This window comes from Lucilia cuprina, chromosome 2 (genome assembly GCF_022045245.1).
Source record: "Lucilia cuprina isolate Lc7/37 chromosome 2, ASM2204524v1, whole genome shotgun sequence".
Lineage (NCBI taxonomy): Eukaryota > Metazoa > Arthropoda > Insecta > Diptera > Calliphoridae > Lucilia > Lucilia cuprina.
In genome coordinates, this window is record NC_060950.1 from 1,905,979 (window position 1) to 1,930,329 (window position 24,351).

General features: G+C 26.8%; 2 protein-coding genes across 5 annotated transcripts in view; both read right to left on the reverse strand.

Annotated features, from left to right (window-relative positions):
- LOC111688439 (rap1 GTPase-activating protein 1) overlaps positions 1-24,351 on the reverse strand; it is a 208,451-nt gene that overhangs the window by 72,208 nt on the left and 111,892 nt on the right. The window lies entirely within an intron of this gene.
- Positions 3,724-4,637, reverse strand: LOC111688465 (lectizyme-like). The gene has a single exon (XM_023450979.2). It carries the CDS (start codon positions 4,610-4,612, stop codon positions 3,791-3,793), a length of 822 nt encoding a protein of 273 aa, XP_023306747.1. The 5' UTR covers positions 4,613-4,637; the 3' UTR covers positions 3,724-3,790.

Genomic DNA, 24,351 nt, shown 5'->3' on the forward strand with positions numbered 1-24,351 from the left:
AAGACTTTTTCTAAAGCAAAAATAAAAAAACATGCAATGAAAAAATCATAAAAAGTTTTTTTTCATGTATTGGTAGGCTCTTAGGGAAGAAAAAAACAAGCCTAAGTAGTTAAAACGGCTTTGAAACTGAAAAGGAAAAACACAAAAAAAGGAACAAAAGTAAAAATATTCAACATTGGATGTAAAATTTTATAGAGAAAGTGGGAGTGAGTAGGGGGCAGATGGTGGAAAGTATGTACTAACTATTTGAGAGGTTGCATGTTTTTCGCATACTTCACACTTGTTTTTTAAAAAAACATCATTCATAAAGTCTATATTTTTTCCTTATTTTTCGTTTTCATTTGGAAAATATGAGAGTTCATAGATTTTTGTTTTATTTTTATGTTGCATTACGAACAAACTTCTTCTTAGACATTCTACTTCTACACAATTTTGCTTTTTATTTTTGTTTTTGCATTTTGTTGAGTAACAAATGGTTTTTAACCATCAGTTTTCAGAGTTACAACAGCAAAGACGTTATCACAGACAAGCATTCTTGCAGCAGCAGCAATGCACCAACAAACATATTGCGACGTACATATACATGCAGTCATCATATTTGATACAGCATAATTTATGAAGTATGTACAACAGCCTACACGGTTCCTACAATATTTCAATGACAATTATATAATGGAGATTTTTGAAGTTATAGAAATTTCGAAGAAGAGAAACAGTGTTACCCCCAAACAAAGTTTACTAACTAGAAGCCAGTTATTTACGTATTGCATAAAAAATGCGAAAAAAATCACAATTATAACTTTTTCACTCTTTTGTTGGAAATTAAAAAAGAAAATAAAATAAGAAAAGCAGAATGAAAATGAAAAAAAAAAAATTGTACTAGAAATTATTTTCCTGAATAAGTTCCGACGGGTAACAAAGTTGGCACTTTACAATTTTTTATGTCGTTATGTTTTTGCTTTTACACAACATAATTAAAGAAATGAAGAAAATAGAAAAAACGTAGAAAGCATAAAAAAAGTTCTACACATATAAAATAGAAAGGAAACAAGGATATGAATAAAAATAACGTCTGTATAAATAGTGATTATGTGAAATTATGTAGAGAAAAAAAGAACGAAAGAAAATTTTATTATTTTATTAAAAGCTTGTATTAAATAAAGTGAAATTTTCTTAATTTTTCTAGTTAAAATGTTTATAAAGAAATTTATTTAGTATTTTTTTTAATTTTAAATTATTCATGGTATGTTGATGCACAGGGAGAAATTATTATTAATTTGAAGGTAAAAATATGGCAAAATATTAAAACTAGCAATGCTTGTTCAGGAGTTTTTAGTAGAAGAAAACGATAAATTTTCTTAATATGAATAATAAAGAATAGAATATAGTCCGGAATATAGAATAGCCTATAGTCTGAACCAAACATAGAATACACTATAGTCTGGATTAAAGAATATATTATAAAAAGTTTAAATGTTCTATAGAATAGACTATAGTCTGGACTATAATATAGACTTTAGAATAAACTATATTCTGGGCTATACATATGAATATACTAAAGTCTGAACTATGTAATAGACTATGGTCTGGACTATAGAAGTGAGTTTAGAATATAATGGAAAATTTTTGTTGTCTACTATATGGCTTCTAGTTTATAGACAAACAATTTAAAAATTTAATGCAAAATGACAGTAAAGAGTGAGTGAGTGTGAAAAGTAACCATGTTAAACTTTTAAATTTTACAAAAGTATCTGCACTGCAACCCTAGAGTTACAATGAAAATATAAATTCAAAACAGAAACACAGAAAAGAAGCCTTGCAACACAGTTTGTTGAAGTGTTTGTCATTTTACTTAAAATAAAAAAATAGAATTATTTTTTTTTATATTTTACTATAAGAAAAAATCGTATGTTTCATAATGGGCTAGGAGGATTGAAGGCAGGGAAAGCTGACTGAATGTCGGAATGAATAGTTGATTCTTTGCTTGTTGGGTTATTCAGACAAATTGCAGTGGAAAATGAGTCTATATTCAACATTTATACATAAGTGGGTATGGTGTTTTTAAATGCATCGTAATAGAATTAAAACAAACGAAAAAATGTTTAAGAAAAAACACGATTAAATAAAAATGAAGAGTGAAAATAAAAAAATATGCATAAATGATAAAAAAAGGAATAAATAAATGTTATAAATAAATTTAAATTAATTTAAACAAAATTCAAGCCTATAAAAATATTAAGCCAATGGGAATCTAGACTACCAGGCATATCAAGATTTAAAACACACATAAAGCAAAAAGATTATTAAAAACACATAATTAACCTTTTGAAATTTTAACAGAAAAAAATTGAAAAAAGTCTCCAATGTCACTGTGAATTATACAAAAAAATATCTAAAATCAGATAAGATTGTCAGTCAACAGCAGCTAACAATGTATGAGTGAAGTGAGTCTATGCAGGCAGGGTAAACTATGAAGTTTTACCCTTTTCACACTCTTGTATGGAAATATAAAAAAAATAAATATTAAAATAGAAATGTTAATAGAAAGGTAAATGAGTAGTAAGAGTTAAAGAGAACTCAATTGAAATCTATTTTATTATTTGCATTTCGAAAAAAGAAAAATAAAACAAACAACACATCATAAAATGAAGCAAAAAAACCTTTTAAGGCAAAATGACTACTGCGTTTGTTTTTCTATGCCAACATTTTTCATTTTGTAGATCATTGTCCTTTGAGTTAAAGTTGTGTGTGTTTTGCAAATGTGTGTATTTAAGTCTATAGTCGTGTCTATTCATTTCAAAAGTTTTCTATATAGACACTCATCCATGCTGTCACCATTGCCTAACTGCCACAGACTGAAAAGACATCAAAATTTTGCATCTTTTATTGTTTGACATTTTCATCAATGTCTGTTAAAGATTGAAATCTAGTTTAAATCTTGTTTGACTGATATTAAGGATTGGGAATGATCAAATTATGGCAAAGTCTTGTTTAGTGAATAATGAAAATTTGTCAATTTATTTCAGAGGGTACTTGATGTCAGAAAGTAATTAATATCGTAGAAATCTTTTAATGTTACGATTACACAAATTAAAATAATCGAGTAATTGATAGGCAAACATGGTTGTCTAATCAACAACTTTTATTTTGGCTAAATAAAACTGAAACGAACATTTAAATATCAAAAAATTTTTTTCACTAAAAAAAACAATTATCTTCTGCTATTATTTCATATTGATCAAAATATTTTATAAAATTTATAAAAAAAAACAGTTTTACTTAGATCAGTCCTTAAAAATTTGTTTACTCAAATCAAACAGTTTGTGAGATTCATTTAAATGTAAAAAATGGTTAGATATTAAAAAAATAAACTAAAACAATTAGAAAATTGTTAAATTAAAATGTCATTTTTAATTATTCATTTAATTGAAATTTGTTTATAACTCGTTCATATTTAGAGCAACAAAACTCCTGAAAAATGTTTTTTTTTTCGCAATATATATTCCGAACGTGCTTGATCAAAAAACACAAATTGGAAGCTAAAATATCTTTCTATAGTAGTTTCAAAAAAATCTTAATTTTTGAATAAAGAGAATTTAAGAAAGAATATACTTTAATTTTCCAAATGTCAACAGACGGCTTAGGATTGTTGTGGAAAGAAACTGCAACTTTCATCGGAACAAACTAAGAACTTAATTCTTTAAACATCTTAAATAACTAAACTATAAGTTTATAATCTCTTTAAAATTTATTTGAAATAACTTTTACAAAATCGTAAAATTCTTACAATTTATGCCATGAAAAATTCAGTTTGGGCATTATTGATCCAGCTGATATAAGCGGAGACACGAGTGTAAATCGAAGGCAATTGAGCCAAACCACAAGGGATGTAACCCCAGGAAACAATACCAATCAATTCAGCAGGAGCATTTTCATATTCCTTAACCAAGGGTCCGCCAGAGTCACCATTGCAGGCAGAGATGCTTTGTTGCAAAGAGTCCGAACATAAGTTGGTTTCATGGATAGGAGCATCAGCGGGCAAAGTAGCCTTACATTTGTTGAATTCTACAATTTGGGTGGTGACAGTTTGCAAAGTACTGGCAGCAGTTAAAACATAAGATTTAGGTTGACCCCAACCATACAAATGAGTTTCACCTTCATGGATTTCTTCGGGAGCTGGTAAAACAGCAGGTTGTACCCAGTCATTGAATTCGAAAGGTTGTGAAACATGCAAAATGGCAATATCGTAAGGTCCCACACCACCACTGTAGTTTTCATGTACCTTGCCATAGTCCACAACACGGGATTGAGTCTTGGCATCGTAATTGGTGCGCTTGTGAAGACCAGCTACAACACCCATACCCACAGGGTTGCTAATGCAGTGAGCAGCGGTTACAATCCAGTTCTTATTGATGAGAGTGCCACCGCAAATGTGTGAATGCTTCGAAGTTCTGCTTAAGGATACAATGTAAGGAGCAGAATGAGGTTCTGCATCTTGTCCCTTAATAATGTAACCAGTGGCAAAACTGGGCATTAATTTTTGTGCAATGTTGGAGAAGGAAGCTGCATGGGTGCAAGCCACCAAAACAGCAAAGACTACAAGAACTTTCATGTTTACTTTTCAATTGCAAACTGAAACTGATATTGATTGTTAGAGGCCATTGGATTTATATAGGTTGCTTTAAGTATTAAGGACCATAAATTACTGGACTTTTCTAATCTGAATTATTATTAGCATAATCTATGACCTATTTATGTATTTCCCTTGATTAAATTTATTTTGTGTCGGTGAACTCTTAAAAAAGTTTAACAAAAATTTTAAATGTTTGATTTACAGCTCAACAGTTATTTATTTATATTGATCGTTATCAGCAATTTTGATTAACTATAAGTGCACTTGATATTTTAATCGAGTAGACATAATAAATGCAATTATCTATAAGTCTGGGTGATTCTAGGGACTTCCGAATAAAAATTTAGATTAAAGTCAAAGTTCTATTAACTAAATATTTGCGTTGAAAGTTATGAACTATGGGTTTGTTAACTTCTGTTTATATTCATATAGAATTTAAGTTTTCATTTCGTCTGTTCGCCTTGTAAGGGTTTTTTTAGATATAAGCTGGCTAGCATTGAACATAATTGAACTAATATCTTTTAATGAATGATTTCGAATTTATCGATACAAATATTATTAAAATTAAAAAAATAAAATAAATTTATTAAAAGAATTCCGATTCAGTGGAGGTGGTCCTACATTAAAACTCAAATTTATATCGCATTATCAGTAATATGATGATATGGATCATTTTCGAATATTAAACAATTTTAATTTATTTACAAATAAATTATGTTACTCTTATTAAGAGCCAATTTTAATATCTATGGGAAGCGAGGCAATAAAAAACCCTTTTTTATTTATCATCTGTATGAGCAATACATGTTGCTATAAATTTCGGTCTAATTTAATTGAAATCATTAGTTTTTTTTATAACCAACGGTGTATTACCGGTAACAAGAAGAAAAAAACACAATCATTTAACAATTAATGATCCGTAAATACATTCAACACATGTAATACTAACGCATCGTATAAAACTGTTCTACTAAGGTTAAAAGAACATAATATATAAAAAAGGAGAACAACAAAAAGTACATTGCCAGAGGTGCAAATGACACCTTCAAATGGAACAGCATGTGTTTTAGCAGTTACACAATTTTTTCCATTTAAAATCTACTACTCAATGTTTTTATGTCCGTATGTCTGTCTGTCCCTTTGTATGCGTGTGGGTCTTCTTCCCATCATTAATTTTAAGCATAATCGATATTTTTCTAGTATTATGTACAACAACCAGTATATTAACCGTCCAACACATACGTATGGCGGACGAGGCTTTTATTTATTTGTTCGGGTTTTTTGCACTTCATAACACTTTATTTCCCTTTTTTTGGTTTTCATTTCTTTTCGATAATAATGAAGGTGATGATGACCCCATCCATTGGTAGATTTTACAAAAAAAATTTCCGTTTTATCAGGTGACAGACAGCTGCGGTGGGTTAATGACATCCCAAATGAATAAATGGATGAATGGAACGTGTATTGTTCAAGTGTTTTCCTAATATTACACCAGTAATGAAGTGAGTGAGTGACTAAATGAATGAGATGCCTAAATGTGTTTTTAATTTGTCACTTGTTTTATTTTTGGAATTAGTTTTATTGTTGTAGTTGTTGTTGAATCCTGTCAAGTTCCTCTACACCTTTAGATGTTGAACATTTTCAGTTGGTGGTTGTTGTCAAAATAAGGTGTTTTTCGTTGAATTGAAGGAGTGTTATTTAACAGGTTGTTTGTTGGTGGCATCGCTGTCGTTGTAATTTCAATTCAAATATGTAATAATGGCATTTTACTTAGATAATTGATTTTCTTAAATCTTTATCTGAATAAACATTAATGGAATATAACATTTGTTTATTTCTTGCTAGATTATTTAAGTCAATGGGCTGCTAACTGATGTTGTCATTTGCAAAAATTTTAAAACGATTATGTGGGAGGCATAACCATTGACATTAAGTTGACTGGAGTTGGTATTAATCGGTTATATATTTGTTGTAGGAAAGGTAAAAGGTGATTTTAAGGAAAAAATATTTTAAGGTGTTTGTTTGAATATTTGTTTTTGTTGTCATATCAACTTTGGCTGCTTTTGAAAGCTTTATGAATAAATTAATCTGGTTTGACATAAATAATAAACAAATATATATTACAGGTTATTATTATGATCCTTTAAGAGTAATTGAATATTAAGAAACGAACATCTTTACTACAATAAGCAAACTGAGACAATAATTTTTTCTGAATACTCTAGAATTCCAGAAATATTTTAAAGAATTCCAGAATTCCAGGAATATTCTTCAATAATTAAAATTTAGATTTTTTTAAATCCATTCAAGTAATTTCTTTTTAAATGTGTTTAAGTATTAATTAGTAACAAAACTCATCTTTAAAAAATATATTTCCTAGATTTTTGAAAATATTACATTTATATGTTTTTATACACAAACATTTCAAATTACAAACAAGGTCATGTGTTATAAAAAATATTTACAAATTTGCAATAAAAATAACACTATTTTCAAAAATACAATATATTACATAGTAAATATTTTGTAAATTCCTAATAATTAAAAGCGAAAACATTCTACACAGATTCATCTACACATACATCTTCTCCAAATCGAATGAATTCAAACTAAGAAAATGTTCTGCCGTTAGTCTTAAAACGTGAGAAATTTCTACATTAATATCTCTGGTACAATTGTAATGTGAGAATGAAAAGCCTGCAAGAATCGTTTTATCACTAAAATAAAGTCAATTTGAGATGAACCATTAAAAGGCGTTGTGTTTTTTTTTTTCTGGTTTTGATTTTGAAATATTTCATTTTATTACTAGAATTATGATAAATATGTATAGGAGCTTCTGGTGTTTAGTTTTGATTTTTTTCTGTTGAAGGGATCATGATGCATGTGAATGGCAATGAATCATGTTTGTTTTTCTGCCTGGTATATAAAAAAATGATGATTGCAATAAAACATTTAATTTTTTAATAAAAATGTTTTTTTCTTTATATAATTAGAATACTGTGGTTAATAAAACCACAAAAGATAAATAAATAATTTAAAATTATATTTCTTTAAACGTGATTACATTTTTATCCACATTAACTGTTTAAAAGAATTTTCAATCTTGGTAAAAAGTGTTTTGGAAATTATGGTGATTGAAAAAACCACTACGTGAGAAATTTACAATTTTTCAGTTGCACCAATTTTAGAAATTTAAACCGGGAATATAAATTTTGTTTGCAAGTATTCCTATTTTATGGTTTTCATGTAAAACAGGACGTGCTCACCCAAAAAATTCTCCAAATGTTTTCATTTTGTTGATGAAAAAAGAAATAAAGTAACAGATGCAGTTTAAAACTATTCTTGTGTTTTTCCAAAGATTTGCTAATTTATGGTTGATTTTTATATGATTGGATTAAATTTTTTAGCTATTTTTTGTAGTTAAAGCAGATGATGGTGTAGGATTTGTGTCAATTTAGGGCGATTAAAATTATATTTTATTAAAATCAAAAATATTTTATATTTCTAATCTTTGGCAAAGTTTAAATAGGAAGTGTCATAAAGATGTAATATGCAGATGTTAGATTAATTGAACGGGAAAAAATAATTAAATCGAATGACAGTAGACATATGCATGTATGTATATGAGGGTATCATCATTATTTTGAAACACGAAGAATATAAAGTGCAAGATGGAAGTCTATTTTATCTCATACTCTCGTAAACCTACTTATTTAATATGATTTTTTTTTCATCATAGAATGATTTTAAAATATTTTACCAAAAAACATACATTTCTAATTCATATTAAAACTTAATATTGTCTTTTAACATCAAAACATATCAAAAACAAACATATATTTTTTATTCAAATTTACAACCCAATACAAACAAACAATTCTGCTCCAATTCATAAACAACAGACACTAGATGACTTTTGTTTTAAATATAAACAAAAATTAATAAAACTTTCAAAGTCCCCTCCAAAAACAAGTCAAAAAATCGAAACAAAATAAATAAAACTAATAATTTCCGTTTTCATGCCGAAAATGCAGTTTTAAATGTTTTTGAATTCAATTCATCTTTTTATTTTTCAACACATCCATCCACACACACTAACACACTACAGAGTTTCATTCCCCATGGATAAAAATGTTCAGTTTACAGCAAAATGTATCTAAAAAAACAGCAACAACAACAACGATAACAACAAATGTGGTTTATATAAATAATAAATAATTTTAAAGTGATACACATACGAGGTCATATGCCAAATGTGGATTTCCAGAATTTTTTGTTTCTTTTCGTTCTATGGCTTCCGAATTCATACTCGAATATAGTACGAAATGCAAACAGACAGACGGACGGAAACAAATTGTTCGCATACGATCTGTATGACTTTTATATATTAACCAATTTCAGTTATTTTTTTAGTTTTCAGTTTTATTCTTGTAATGGGGTAAAATATATGATTTTTCCTTACCCAGGGTATTTGATTTTTATACATTTAGCTCGAATGTTTGTTGAATTATTTCGTTTTTAAAAAGTAAACATTTTTGGTTTATTTACTTTTACTTTGAGAAAAGATATTTTCAAAAGAAATAGATATTTGAGCTTGAGGTATAATTCATTTTGTGCAGAGAGTTAAAAGAATGCTAAATTTTAAAATTTTTCAAATGAGAATCAAATTTATATTCTACACAAAATTGTCCTAAATGAAAATAAATCTTATTTAGCGATAAATAAGATTTTGTGTTATTTACGAAAATTTAAATTATTATTATAATTCCTTAAAAGCTCTGCCGCCTTTAAGAAATACATATTATTACAAGTACCAATAATATCAAGTACCATGTATGTATGGTTTTATATCAGTGAAGGGCAACACACATACTAACAATAAACATGTTCTTAATAATACTCGGAAAAACAAACCTTTTTGTATTAAAATAACTTGAAAAAACTGATGTAAGCAATTAGTTACAATTTTCCTCAGCAAAAATGATTTGAAAATATGCCCTTGGCTGGTTTATACAAATATATTTGTTATAATATATCGATTGAATTTATTGCAAATTAAAAAATGTATTTGTTTATCAGCTTTATTTATAACAACATGTGTTACGGATATGTTGCACGTAGTGCTGCCAAAATATGGGATATAAAATTCTTTAAATTAAATTTAATTCTAAAAGAAAAATATTAAATATCTCAATATATAAAGATTAATGCCTCTTAATAACAAGAAAAAATATCAATTTAGGAAAATTGTCAACGTTACAAGAAAAGGAAACAAATTAGTTAATTTTTTTTATATTAAAAAAAGGTAAGAAAGTATAGTCGTAGTATGTCGTATTTTTTATAGTTGATTTGTTTTTGTTTAAAAATTTTTATTTGAAAAATTTTTATGTTATATAAAGCTACAACGATACGACATTGATTTATTTCTTTTTATAAAACATATTTGCTCAATTTAAGCTTAATGTCAATATATTAGGACAGTTATTGATAGAAAACGGATTTTCTTGGTGTAAAACATGACTTTTATGGTGTAAAACATGAACCAATTCTAATAAAATAAGGTGGGGAGATATATGATCTTGTAAAATATAATCATTACGAATTTCATCGTAATCCAGACATATTCAGAGAGAAACTTTCTATGGGGACTAGTGTCAAATGAGATCCGAATTTTACGAAAACCGGCAGTATTAGTTATGTTTAATGTACAAATAGATAGACAGAAGGACATGGATTAATCGATTCAGAATTTTATTCTGAGTCTACGATAAGGTGACCCATTATCTTTATACGTTAAAAACATCAGCACAAATCCAATAAGGTTTTTGATACCGAACAAATAACTTTATACATTATGGGCCTTATTACTAATAATTTATCCGTGTTTTATAAGACAAATTTTAATGCAGACTTTGTTGTTTAAACCTTTAATAATTATTCTTAATTTATTATGAATAAAAAAATATATCTTAATTTCGGGATCAAAATTTATATTCATATGAAAGCTCACCCCATACCGATCACAGTCTTAGACGACTAGTCTTTTTAGTTCACCCTTTTTCAAACTGCACGTGTTCAGCAAATAAAACTAATAAAAATCCTATCACAATTATTATTTTTTATATACTACATACTCCTTCGTCTCTATTTTGCTAGAAGTAACAACTTTATAACACAAGTCAATATAATATGTAACAGTCGTCAGTTAGTCAGTATCTGCAAGTAACATTCATAAATATTTGAAAAACGTAAGTGACTTGTTCGTTGGTTGCAAGAATGAAAGAAAAAACTGAAATATATATAAAAAAACAAAAACACTTATTAGTTTATTGCACTTTTTTGTATTTTTATTTCCATCATATTGCAAGGAGATACATGCCATAACATACTAAATGGTATTTATTCGTTACACTCCAGCTACTTAAAGTATGTATGAAAAGTAACTACATCAAAATCTGCAAATACGTCAAAGTCAATGTAAATATTTGAGCGACAAGTAACATGGGCGTAAAGCGTCTTAAAGTCTACCGGGTTTTACTTTTTGCTAACACCGGCTGCAGGAGTTGCACGCAATGTTAAAACTTAAAGGCCATTGAAGTTTATTTTTTATTGTTTCTCTCTATCTGTTGCAGGTATTAGTGACTAAAACTCACATAGAAAATAATAAGAACATGATAAATTATATTTTCGCCATAGGCAATTTTCCACTTGTAACCTGAGAGTGTAGTTAGTAGCAAACTGTATGAGTATTTCTTTATACAGATGAAAAAAAGTTACATGTTGCAAGTTTATTATAAATTTTTTGTTGTTCCATGTTTTCAACTGTTTATGGAGGAGATTATGAGCATTTCTTTATTTGTTGTTGGATTTTTAACATGATTGTAAGTAGTTAACATAGATTTTTATTATATTATTACTAACATGTTGTTATAAAAAATATAATAATAAAATGATTTTACATTTTTACAACTAAAAAATATTTTGAAATGAAAATTATAATAAGGTTAATTAAATGAAATGGTATCTATAGAAAATTCTGTTGTATATATAACTGGCCTAAGGAGTTTGTGTAACACAGATACATCATACATATTATCTGCTGTAATAAAACGAATGGAATTTTCCATTAAGATCTTTTTAATTGAAAAAAAACAACATTTATAAAAACAATATAGAAAATTTAAATATTTTAAAACCATCACCCAATAACTAACCCTTATATACTTTCAAAAATCTAAAAACATAAATAAAAATTTCAAACATTCTCTAACGAAAATGTTCTTACATTAAGAGATTTTTAATAACCGCCTGGAGAATAGAAAGTCCAAAATAAAACAAATTTATTATAACACAACAACAATATTCTTTCCTACAAATTTAAGTTTAACAAAATCATCATCAAGTTGCAAGTTTGTTTAAATGTGCGGAAAGAATAGAAAAGAATAGAAAAGAATAATAAAATAAATAAAATTCACACACATGTATTATAAATTCAGTCGGAGTCAACTGTTTAGCATTGCAAATGAATAATGAGTGGATGAGTAAGTGTGTTGTCTGAAATTGGATGTATACTTTCCGATAAGACCACTTACACTACTCTAAACTCCATTCCACAAGTGTTGCAGTCTGTAGGAACTTTGCTTTACCTACTTGCCACCAAAAGATATGAAGGAGTATTTGTCTGTTTATTTAATTTTTGTTGCTTTTGTACTCGTATTCATATCCTAAGGGAATATTATTCGGAACAATAAAAACCAAACAACTGCTTCTTAACATACCACATTAACACTTTGATAAATACTTGAGCGAAACTTACATACTTGTTGATATGTATCGCTGACGCTGTCGCCATTGCCTTTGCTGCTGATTGTAAGATTCGAATCAACAAGAATTTCCTGAGGTAACAAATGAGTATAATTCACAAAAAAAAACTTGTAGTATTCAAACAACTATCTGGAGGAGAAATATGTAAGAAAAACCCAAGTATTTTTTTATTTAATACAAATCACTGCATAAATTATGCTAAAGTGATTTTTTATTTCAGCCATTATCAGGTGACGGAAATTTAACAAATAATACGAATAAATTTAAACGTTGATAGTAATTTATGTCAGTAATTTCAATGGATTATGTGTGGTAGATTGTGACAAAAGGAAATTCTTAATTTTTAAAAGAAACAAAAGAAAATGCTGTCAATTTGTTAAAGAGTATTATTTTTTTTTTTGTTTGTTCAAAACAGAAAATATATTTTTTGCCATATTTTAAGTATCCCATGATTGTATTAGTTTCACAACTGCTTCTACATAATTTGCTTTGTACTCGTTTAAATTTGGAGTTGAGACCACCATTGTAAAAGTAGTAGAACTAGTTCGATGATTGTTATTTCAACTTCTAATCCTTAAATTGGTCGTTTTTTTGGCATTTTATGTTTAAAGTTATTATGATTGGAAACAGCTTGACTTTTGAAATACGTTAATGAAAATTTTATTTAATTTTTAATTACTAGCCTAAGTTGTTTCATAAATATTATTATGCATTTCATAATACTAGTTTAGAAACAAGATACAGAAGTAATGACAACACCGCTAGTTCCAAAATCACGTTCAAGACTCTGAAGTGGTTACTTTTATCATCAGTAGTAATTTCGAAGAAATTTTAATATTTATTGCATGATATTAGTTTTATATTAATAGAACCGACTCTGTATGAAAAACACTATTGTGTTTTTCTTACTCATCTTAAAATTTACCACGATCTGTGTTATGATGATTCCCAAACTATTAATCGAGAATATATTTTGGGAAACATCATGAAAGAATTAAACACGTAATCCTTCCAAAATATTTTGTGTAACGTCATATGAGAATAATGATAATTTAGATCTGATTTGATAAATAATTCTCGCGTTACCGCCAATATTTTTAAATGATGGTCACGCTTGTGTATGTTGCAAGGTTTTCGATAAAGAAGCATTTTACTCGCAGTTGTATATAACTGTCCTTATATGTATAGAACGTAAATTTTTTATTTGGTCTAATATTTATAAAGCTATTTTTTAATAACTTTCCTCATATATTAATAACTTATAACATATAATAATTTTTAATAGATCAAACCTATGAATAAGTCCTTAAGCCTTTTGTTGCAGATTTTGGCGATTGTAAGTATAAGTTACTGTTTTTATTTTAGTACTAAATAACATACGACAACTTTTAATGACCATATTAAAAATGAGACTTACCTAAAAAGAAAAAAAAAGAAAAAGAAAATTAGAAGTATTTAATATAAATAAATAACTAAATTAAGTTACTATGAATAAGAACAATTTCAGCTGTTAAGTTTCAGAATAACCAAAACGTTTTCAATGAACTAGTTATATAACTAGTTACGTGTAGTAATATCTCTCTAGTGATATTTTTTTACAGTTTAATGATATACTGAAGCTGTTAATTTAATATTGGCCAATGTTTAATTTATTTTAGAGCATAAAATGTCTATTTTCTAACATACCTTAATTATTGAACTTTACACTCATAGGTACGTAGAGTGTATGTATGTATGTATGTATGTATGTATGTATGTATGTATGTATGTATGTATGTATGTATGTATATATATATATATGTATGTATGTGATTTAAAAGCAATAATATGCATGTGTTTTTGAATTCCTTTTAATACTTATTTACTTATTCGAACGAAATTTGACTTGCAAATTTCATATTCTAACAAAATATCAAAACAACAACTTTATTTTTTTTTTGTTATATAAATTTTAAGGATAAAATGTACATATGCTTGTATGCATTAATGCATAAATTTTTGCATAAATATACGCATACAATATGCACTTAAAAATATGCATAAAATATGTTAAACGAAATATAAAAACTAAAGGTGTTTTTTGTAAAAAAATAAAGTTGTTTTGATTTTTTAACAAAAATAAACAAACCACTTCCGGTAAGTGTTACAATAAAAGGGGAGTGATAGAAAAACTAGAGTACATAATATAAACAAATAACCGTAAAAATTTAAAGACATAAAAACGTAAAAGTATTATGAAAAGTGCACTAAAAATGTAAAGGTTTTATATTAAAGAATGATTTAAAAAAGTTTATAGGAAAACATGTTATTCATAATCTAAAAACGAATTACAATATTTGCAAACTAAAATCAATAAATGTGAACTTTAGTAAAAAACTGCTTTATTTAATTTAATTTTTTTGTAATAAACTGACTTTCTCTTTTTTTGAAATTACACGCTTTTAAGCCGCAACAAGTGTCAAATCTTATCTAATGCACGCGAATTATATAAAAAAGTACATAAACTAAACTAAAATTAAATAAATTAAATAATTTTTTTCCATATAAATTGTCTATAAAGACCGCAAATGGTCAAGTAAAAAAATAATTATCTCTATCATCTATTTATGCCAGAAACCGGATATCATGGAGTTTTTAGCGGATGTGTTAAATTTTAACAGGCACTTTATTAGATGGCAATTTGCAAAACGGTACAGTAAAGGGCAAAATTATATAACATTTTTTTCACAACCAACATTAGCACAAAGCGTGGGTTCAATGTTATTTGTTTCAAAAAAATTAATATCTTTTATGGTCATAAGGCAATGTTTTAAAACAAATATTAGTTTTTTATTCAAAGGTCTTTTATTATTAATAACAATAGTTTGTTACTCTGTATTGTTATTAATAATCATTTGTTTAGGCTTTTACAGATTGCTTCTGAATTGAGGTTTTGGGAACAAATTGTAAAATACAAATCATCAGGTTATTGTGTTTATCTTTTAATTATCATCATTAGATTGGATCGAGTCAATAGTTCAAATGTTTATACAAAAATATGACCTTGAAATATTGTTTTAAATGCTAAAGAAGTACTGTTTTTTTATTGAATAAAACTGTAAGTTTGAATTGCTTTAATTCTATATTGAATCTGACAATAGTGCATTTGTTATTCATATTTGTAAGATTTTAAGAAACTGTTAAGTAACGTAGTTTTTAAAATATTGAATAAGACTCATTGTTGGCAACTATTTATTTGCACTTATAAGGTTATTTATTATAAAACTTAAAGGCAACAAACTCTGAAGGCATTTAACAAAATATTTTTCACTGTAGCATTTGGATACCGAATTTGATTCCCATCAGGGACCGACTTTGAAAAAATTTTGATTGATTATCAATCTTGTTGCTATTAAAAATTATATAATATGTGCGTAAACTAAGAGAGCTACAAAATTACTGCTATTATTTTGCTCTCAACTCTCTTATATTTTTTCTGGACAGTGAAATGGCCAAACAGACTTATTTTGTAGGTCTATTAACTTTAATTTCCTTTTTTAAATTCACTCTGGGGTATCATTAAGTAATAGAAAATATTTTTATAAAAATAAAAAAATATAAAAAATTGGCACACTTTAGCTTTTTGCAACAACTTGTGTCCATATATACTACATGCTGTTGTTATATTTCAAATGTGTGTGTTGCAATGTTGTAATTTTTTATTATTTGTGTGTAAATGGTGCATACAATTCTTAATTTTTTATATTTTATATAAGAGTTGTTGTAGTTCTTGTGTAAAATAAATATAAAATATAGATCATGCAGCAGTAGTTTCAACAAAACTTTTGCTTGGCAACATGTTAAAATGTACCCTACCTAAGACTCCGTTAAGTTAGTTGAAAATCTGGTAGACCGGAGGTAGTGTGTTCGATTCATGCATTTGTTAAAGAGCGCACAATAGACCTTTTAGAAGCTTTGGTGTATTTCTTCAGTTTTTATTTATATATCTCCTTTCAAATTAATTATTATCACATTAATAATTTTAAGATTACCGCTCAGTGATCTTTGGGGCTCAAATGTAATCGTTATTAGAAATAAAAAAACTAAAGCTTAAGGAAGTTGCACTTCAAATTGTGCGACCTTTAATCCCGAATATGATTTTAAATGATAATCAGAACATATTTTCGAGTTTGGTTTTAGCTTGACTTTTGATTTCCTAAATTTGCCATAATAGCAAAACATTACAAAATTTTCCAGACAAAATGCGTAAAGATAATCTTCTGGATCGTCTATAATAGCAATAATATTTTACTTCTAGCAGATTAAATTTTTAATATTGAAAAATTATTGAAAAATGCTGTTAATCACTTTGTCTTATAATGCAAACCGATATTCATTCAATAAGTATGATCTAATAGTCGACAATACCGAATTTTAAATTTTGTTAAAAACTTGCTTGCATGTGGCACGCGAGCCAACAACGTGTTGTAAAGAAAAAACAACAAAATTATGCCAAAATAATTGTAATGAGAGCAAAATATGCAGCTAAACAACAAACACACTTCTTACAAAACTAGTAAGTTTTGTATATTTAACAATAAACAATGTTTATTTTTTTAAGCTCTCTTTTATACAAGCATTTACTGCTAATATGTCCAAAATACACAATATTAAAAGAAGCTACAAACAAATTTATGTATATGCGTTTTTTTTAAGAGCAAACAACAAAAAATAAACTAAACAAAAGATCTCGGAACACAGACGTAGAGTATAGTAGAGATTTCAGGCTGGTCGTCAAACAAACCTACAGATTTGCTGTTAAAACTGAATGATTTTGTAAATCATTTTTTTTTGTTGATGCGATGGATGGATGTTGATGCTACAATTTATTCAGTTGTTTTTAAGTCATTCACACTTTTTGTGATTTGTTGTTTGTATTTATTTCAATTCACTCCATTTCATATTGTTATGTTAATATTTACATATATATGTGGCCAACAACAAATTATTGCTAAATTTAACAATTGTATTGTTTTGAGGAATAAATATTTTATTTTATTTGATTTTAACATAATTATTGTTAAATTTGATTTCTTAATGTTGTTTTACAATACATCTGCCTGCATTTATTTGTAACTGTCTGAGAAAGAAAGAAAATAAACCAACCACAACATTTTGGTTAAATTATTTATTTATTTTTTTTTTTTTTTGTAACATTGGTAAATCCTATTAACAACTGTAGTGCTGTTGCTGTTACAGCTACCAAAATAAAATAACAAACTGTTGCCTCTGTTAAAAAGTTGGCAAGACTTATCGTACCGCTTTTTTCTTCTTTTCTTTTTTTATTGAATTGAAAATGAAATTAGACAACTACATTTGTTTTGTGGTAGGCAATCCTCATTATACAAACAACCCACCAAACAAATGTACATTGATGCCTGCCGATGCGGTCATCATTTGTTATTTTGTTTTGTATTTTTGCCAATATTTAGTTGAAATACTCGTAATCATTTGTATTATTTATTTACTAATATGTTTGGTTTAAAAAACCAAACAAGTCTTTGCCTTTATACGTTAAACTTGATTAGGAAAATTTTTACTCATACGTACATACATATGTATGTGCATACAAATGTCTATCCTTCACATACTCATGTGATTGACCTGTTGAGCTGTGTGACCTTACATGTCTTCCAGCCAATAAAACTTATCAAAAGCTCATAATTATGTCTGGAATAACGAAACCAAAGTTGTGCATAAAAAGGGATTTGCAAAATAAATAATAGAATATAACATAAACATACATACATATAATGTATGTGTGTATTTATTATGGAAATAATCCTTGTGGAATCCTAAATAATGTTTAGTTAATATAAATAAATTCATTTTCATATGCACATAAAACCCTTTTAAATAAAGGACTCAAAGTACACATTCATATTGAAAGTGTAAATTATCTACGCTTAGACATCTGGGGACACTTTGACATTTATCAAATTTTGTTTATGGAAATATACGAATGTTTAGAAATATCTGAGATTTGTTTCATTTTTAATGCCCCAAAGGTACAGAATTATTGTATGTCAAATATAAATATTTCAAAATGTTTAATAAACCTTGTCCTAACGATGACTGAACCTTCTTACATAATATTATTGATGTATATTTGTAGGGGGGCTTTGGGGGATTTTACCCATTTTCAATACATATCTTTTTTGGTGAACTCTGTCGTGCAAACAATAGGCAGACGGGCGGTCACATATATATATATATATATATATATATATATATATATATATATATATATATATATATATATATAATATATATATATATATATATATATATATATATTTAATTATATATATATATATATATATATATATATATATATATATATATATATATATATTTATATATATATATATATATATATATATATATATATATATATATATATATATATATATATATATATATATATATATATATATATATGTATATTGTCTTAGAATCTTACATGTAACCAGAATTTATTGAAGATATATATTTTATGGGATCTATGAGCAATTTCAATGTGTTTCACACGGAATGAGTACATCAGTATAAAAAGTTGGTTACAGAACCGATTACCATAAATAAGTTCTAAAACTAGTTTTGAATGTTAGAGCTATAAAGTAGAGACTGATACTTCCTAAACTGCTTATCAAATAAATTATTATCATTGCAATGATTACTTGTATTATCTTAATTTATGAATAAACTAATGTATTTTTGCTGTATTATGTAAAATAGGTTTTTTATTACCACGGCATAAAACAATAAATTTAAGTAATTTAAAATAAAATAACAATTTCAATAATTTATTTTAATTTTTTTTTTAAATATCTTTGCCACAAACAATTACAATTCAATGTCACCACCACCACCAAACCACACAATCTTGTCAAATTGAAAATATTGATTTTTTCTTTTTTTAAGTAATTAAATTTAATTTTTAATCTCTAACAGCAACCTCTTCAGCTGGTGTGAAAATGCTGATCATAAGCATGATCATAATTTGAAAATTGTGATCTACTAAAATTAACATTCAAGTCAACCTAAACACCCACAAAATAGCGCCCGAGCTCTTTGAAATGCATTCGCTTAATGTACAGAAGATAAACTATTTTAAAGTCTTAGTAAAGTGTCTGCATGTTAAATCAGACATAAAGTTTAACAATGGGGAGAGAGCGAGATCGTGTGCAACTGTGTATATAACATATGTGTCATTTATTATTTAATCTAGAGTAAACAAAAATCTCACACTCTGGAAGGGCATATGAAAGATATGTCACATGAAGTCTGTCTATACCTCAGTCTATCTGCTTATTAGTTTTATTTGTCTGCCTATGTATCATTATTTTGGCTGGTGTTTCAGTTTTATTGGTGTCTTATTAACACATTGTAGCCAATAAATTTTTACGTTAACGAGCTTAGATGTGAATATTATTTAAATTTTTTTAATTTTGTTCTTTACATTATGTGTTTGAATCTATTGTTGAGAGTTTTTATTGACTTACGGCAGCAGATTTGATGGCGGTTTTTTTATCTTTCGCCGTACACGAGCTTGAGAATTAAGAACAGTGTTTTAATGAAAGAAACTAGTTTTTTAAATAGAGGAAATACACTGAGAGAAGTGTTGGCATTGGTTTAAAAAATATATTCAAGATACCATTGAAATCGAACCTGTAGCATATAAACTAATAGACTAACAACTTCCAACATTATAACGAATCATTTGATGTTAGATATTTTTATTACATTTCAAAATTTTGTTTTAAAATATAAGAAAATCTATCTTTATATGGTTTTGTGTGCGAAATGTTTTAGATTCTTTGTTTTTAAGAACATGCACCTATAACATAATTTGCATATTTTGCAGACATTTACAACATATTTCACTTTTCTTCTCCTGTTTTTTTTTTTGCGTTCTTTACCAAAATGTGGGTTTGTTGTATCCTTTTCTTTGTTCCTTTGTCAAATGTTGTTACTACTTAAACTTTTTCCCTTTAATTCAATTTTTCTCCTCATGGACGTGTGCAATTTAAAACTTATTTAAATGCACGTGACATCTGAGCTTCCAATGTTTTTTCTTACATCTTTTCTGTTTTTTATTTTCAAGTTGCCTTCTTATTTATTATCGTTTTTCCCTATATTTTTGTAACTGCAACATTGGACAATGAAAGCAACTAACAACACATTGAAGAACTTGTTAAGCATGGCAAGAGAAGAAATTGTAAATTTCTCCAAAAGCCTATCAACCCTTTCCCTGGATTTTCTACAGTATGTGTAGCAAGGAACACAATGTCATTGTTTTAATATTTTAAAGTGTGTTTGCCTGTAGTGCTTCTTTTTTTGTTATTTGAGTCTAAACACTTTGGAGCTCATACATGCCTTGTCGTCAGAATTGGATTAAATACTCAAGCCAAGTGAAGCAACCCTTAAACAAAATCCTCTAAAGAAAATTTATTTTAATGTGTTTCTTTGGATTCTTTTTCGACTTTTACTACTTTGGTACTTGTACTTGTTGTCTACATTCTTAAGAATTCACACCGTCTTAAAAAATATCGTTTGAAATTGTATACAACAACTCTCTTACACACCGAGGATGGTGATAACAGGTACATTGAAGATTTTCTTTTTTTGGCTTAAATGAATTAAGTTTGTTAGCTAAAATTACTGCCAAAACTACAATAACGAGTTAATAATGAGACAGAAATGGGAAGCTACTGGCCTTTTTATTATAAGAGATCTGTGATAGGACTATGGAATAACTTAAACAAACTTATTTAACCGACATTTTTGCATCCATCTACTTTAAAAAGTACTAGAGAATTGACATCTGCAGCATTTAGACTCGGGTACTTTTCTCTAATTAATTTATTTATTTAATAAAAATATGTTCCTTTAACTATGCCTCGGAGTGTACGAACGAACCTACATCATACGTTTATGAGGTGTGTAGGTGGAGTTAAACGGAAACGTGATTTTTCTACGTTTTTACAAATTTATTTGTTATATTTTTTCACTTTAACTTATTCCTTACAATTTTTTTTTTGCAATCTACATATATACATTTTTATTGTTACTGTAACTTTTTCTAAAACGTCTAAAAGTTGTTTGGTATTGGTACAAAAAATATAAAAAATAACAAAAAACAATAAAGAAAAATAAGTCTATAAAAATTTCTTTAACAAACCATGACATTATTTGTCAAGTATCATGGTAATAAAATAAAATTGACTTTATAACTGAAAAAACATAAATTTTAAACTTTATTTTTCTTTTATAGAAAATAAATCCGTTTTAAATCAATTAAATATCTTTTTAAAAAGATTTTTTGTTTCACAACAAGTTAAACAAACAGAGTTTGACTTTTATATGTTCACCCTTAAACAATGACATGTGTCAAAATTGTTAAAAAAAAAACAAATAAATGTTAAATTTGTTTATAATTTGATTATTCAAAATGTACTTAAACGGTGTTTGACATTGATTTATTTTGTTTGATAAAAATTAAAAATTGGCAACTCCTTGTCATATTTAATAGCAGTTTTTGTTGTTAAAACAAACATAAAAAAGTTGGCTTTTTGTTAATAATTTTATTTTGTATCTTTTTAATTTACCCTTAGAGGCATAATAATAAAAATAACGTTTTTTCAGTATTTGTCGGCATTTGGGTTTTTGCTCATGTAGTGTTCATTATTTGTATCTGTTTATCTGATATATGATTTTTTGTGTCACTCATTCTCTTCAGAATAATTTACTTGGCTCTGTCAAGTTTTAATAAATTCTTTTTTGCTTCAAAAAAAAAAAAAAAAAATTCAAGTGTCACATACGACGACTGTTTGTTTTATGCCTCGAGTGTCATGTTAATGTGTGCTTAAATGCTAAGGGCCTTATGCAAAAACGATTATTAAAGTTAACAATGGTTTACTGCACACTTTTTCCATATAAAAACAGGTTTTAACAACCATTGTTAACTTAATAATATTTTTTGCATAAGGCGGTAAAAGTTGTTGCTGAAATTATGATTTTTATTTTGTTTCTTCTCTGGGTGTTCGTTTATTCTGCGTTCGAGTTTGGGAAACCACAATTTAATAATAATTTTTGCTTGATGGAGCAGAAAAAAAAACAACGGCAAATAACAATGTATGCTAAATAAGGCCAAAAGAATTAAAACTTAAATATTTCTGTAACACAAAAACAAAAATATTAAAGAACGTTTTTTGTTGCTCGCTCTTTAATGGACATAAGAACATAAGTTTTTTAAGTATTAGTAAAACTAGACAATCATACAATGAAAGTGAAACATTTTGTTGTTCTTCTCGCTTTCACTTTGTAGCTGTAAATTTTTGTTTAAATACTAGTTTTTTTTTTTAATTTTAATTTTGAATATTTGCTTAATCGATCTATAGTTTGTCACACATAATAAAAATTTAATATAATTATATAGTGACATAATTCGTTTAGATTTTACTTGTATTGTTCTGAAACAAAAACATCAATTTTGATACATTTTATTTGAAATATAAGCCGGTTTTATACACTTAAAAAAAATCAACTGTTAGTGTGAACTTGCTATAAAACAAAAATTTTGAATAGAAATTTGAGTTTTTATTAAACATTATAACATTCACTAGCAACTAAAAATCTTTTAGCAATTTAAATTAAAAAAAAAAAATACATTTAAAAACCTAATTAGAAATCCAAATTTTTATACACAACACCGCTATAGTGGGGAGGGTACTATGCGTATGTGCTGAAGTTTGTAACACCCAATAATATTGGTCCTACACCAAAATTGAAGATTACAAATCGGCTCAGAATCACTTTATCGGTCTGTAAAGGCCCATATTTACACCTACCCCATTTGACCCATCTTGTAGAAAATCTCTTTCTTTTTGTAGTTTTTAACATATTGACTTGTGTAGAGTATCATGTCCGACTATACTTTCCTACTTGTTTAAAATTAAATTACTGATAAATTTGAAATGTTTACTGTTACTTAAAAATCTAATTTGAAATAAGAAATTATAAAAGAAACCTAATCCAAAGATTAAAATTTTAACAAGAAATTTAATATCAAGGAGAGTTAAAATTTTATAAAAGAATTCGAATTAAACACATTAAATATTTATATGAAATTAAAATATTATAAAACAAAACCAATATATACAAATATTATCACTAATAATAAAAAGTGTTCGTGCGTATTTCTATATAAGTATTTAATTATTTGCATTTGTGTGTGTAATTTAAGTATTTCTGTTTTGTTTTTTTTATATTTTATTTATTTAATTATTTAGCATTCATATTGGTCTTAATATGTATTAATTTATGGTTTGTTTTTGTTTGATGACATTTTTTTTTGCTTCACTATTTTGTTTTTTCCAATATTTACAATACAAATTAAGTGTGATTTTTTTAAGGTATAAATGTTTTTTTATTTTAATATTTTTGCCAAATAGACGTGATTAGGTTTTTTAATAATATAAAACAATAACAACTAAATACAATTTTATTATTTAATTAATATTGTCATTTTCGTTTCATTAAATTGTATATTGTTCAAATAATAAACAAAAAAATAACTAGAAAGAAAAAAATCACCAACAATTGTTGCCATATTTGTGGCGACTAAATGGTTGGAATTGAATTAATTTTATCACAAAATATACAATATTGTGATTGCGAAATATTATGATATGTGTATGAAAAATAAATATTTAGTATTATAGTTGGGGGAAAATACATTCATATGCTTTATAATAATTAAATAATAATAGAAATAATTTAGCATTAATTAACAATGTTACAATAATAATTGTTTTCAATCTTTGTTAATTTATACCAGAAGCAATGAAAAT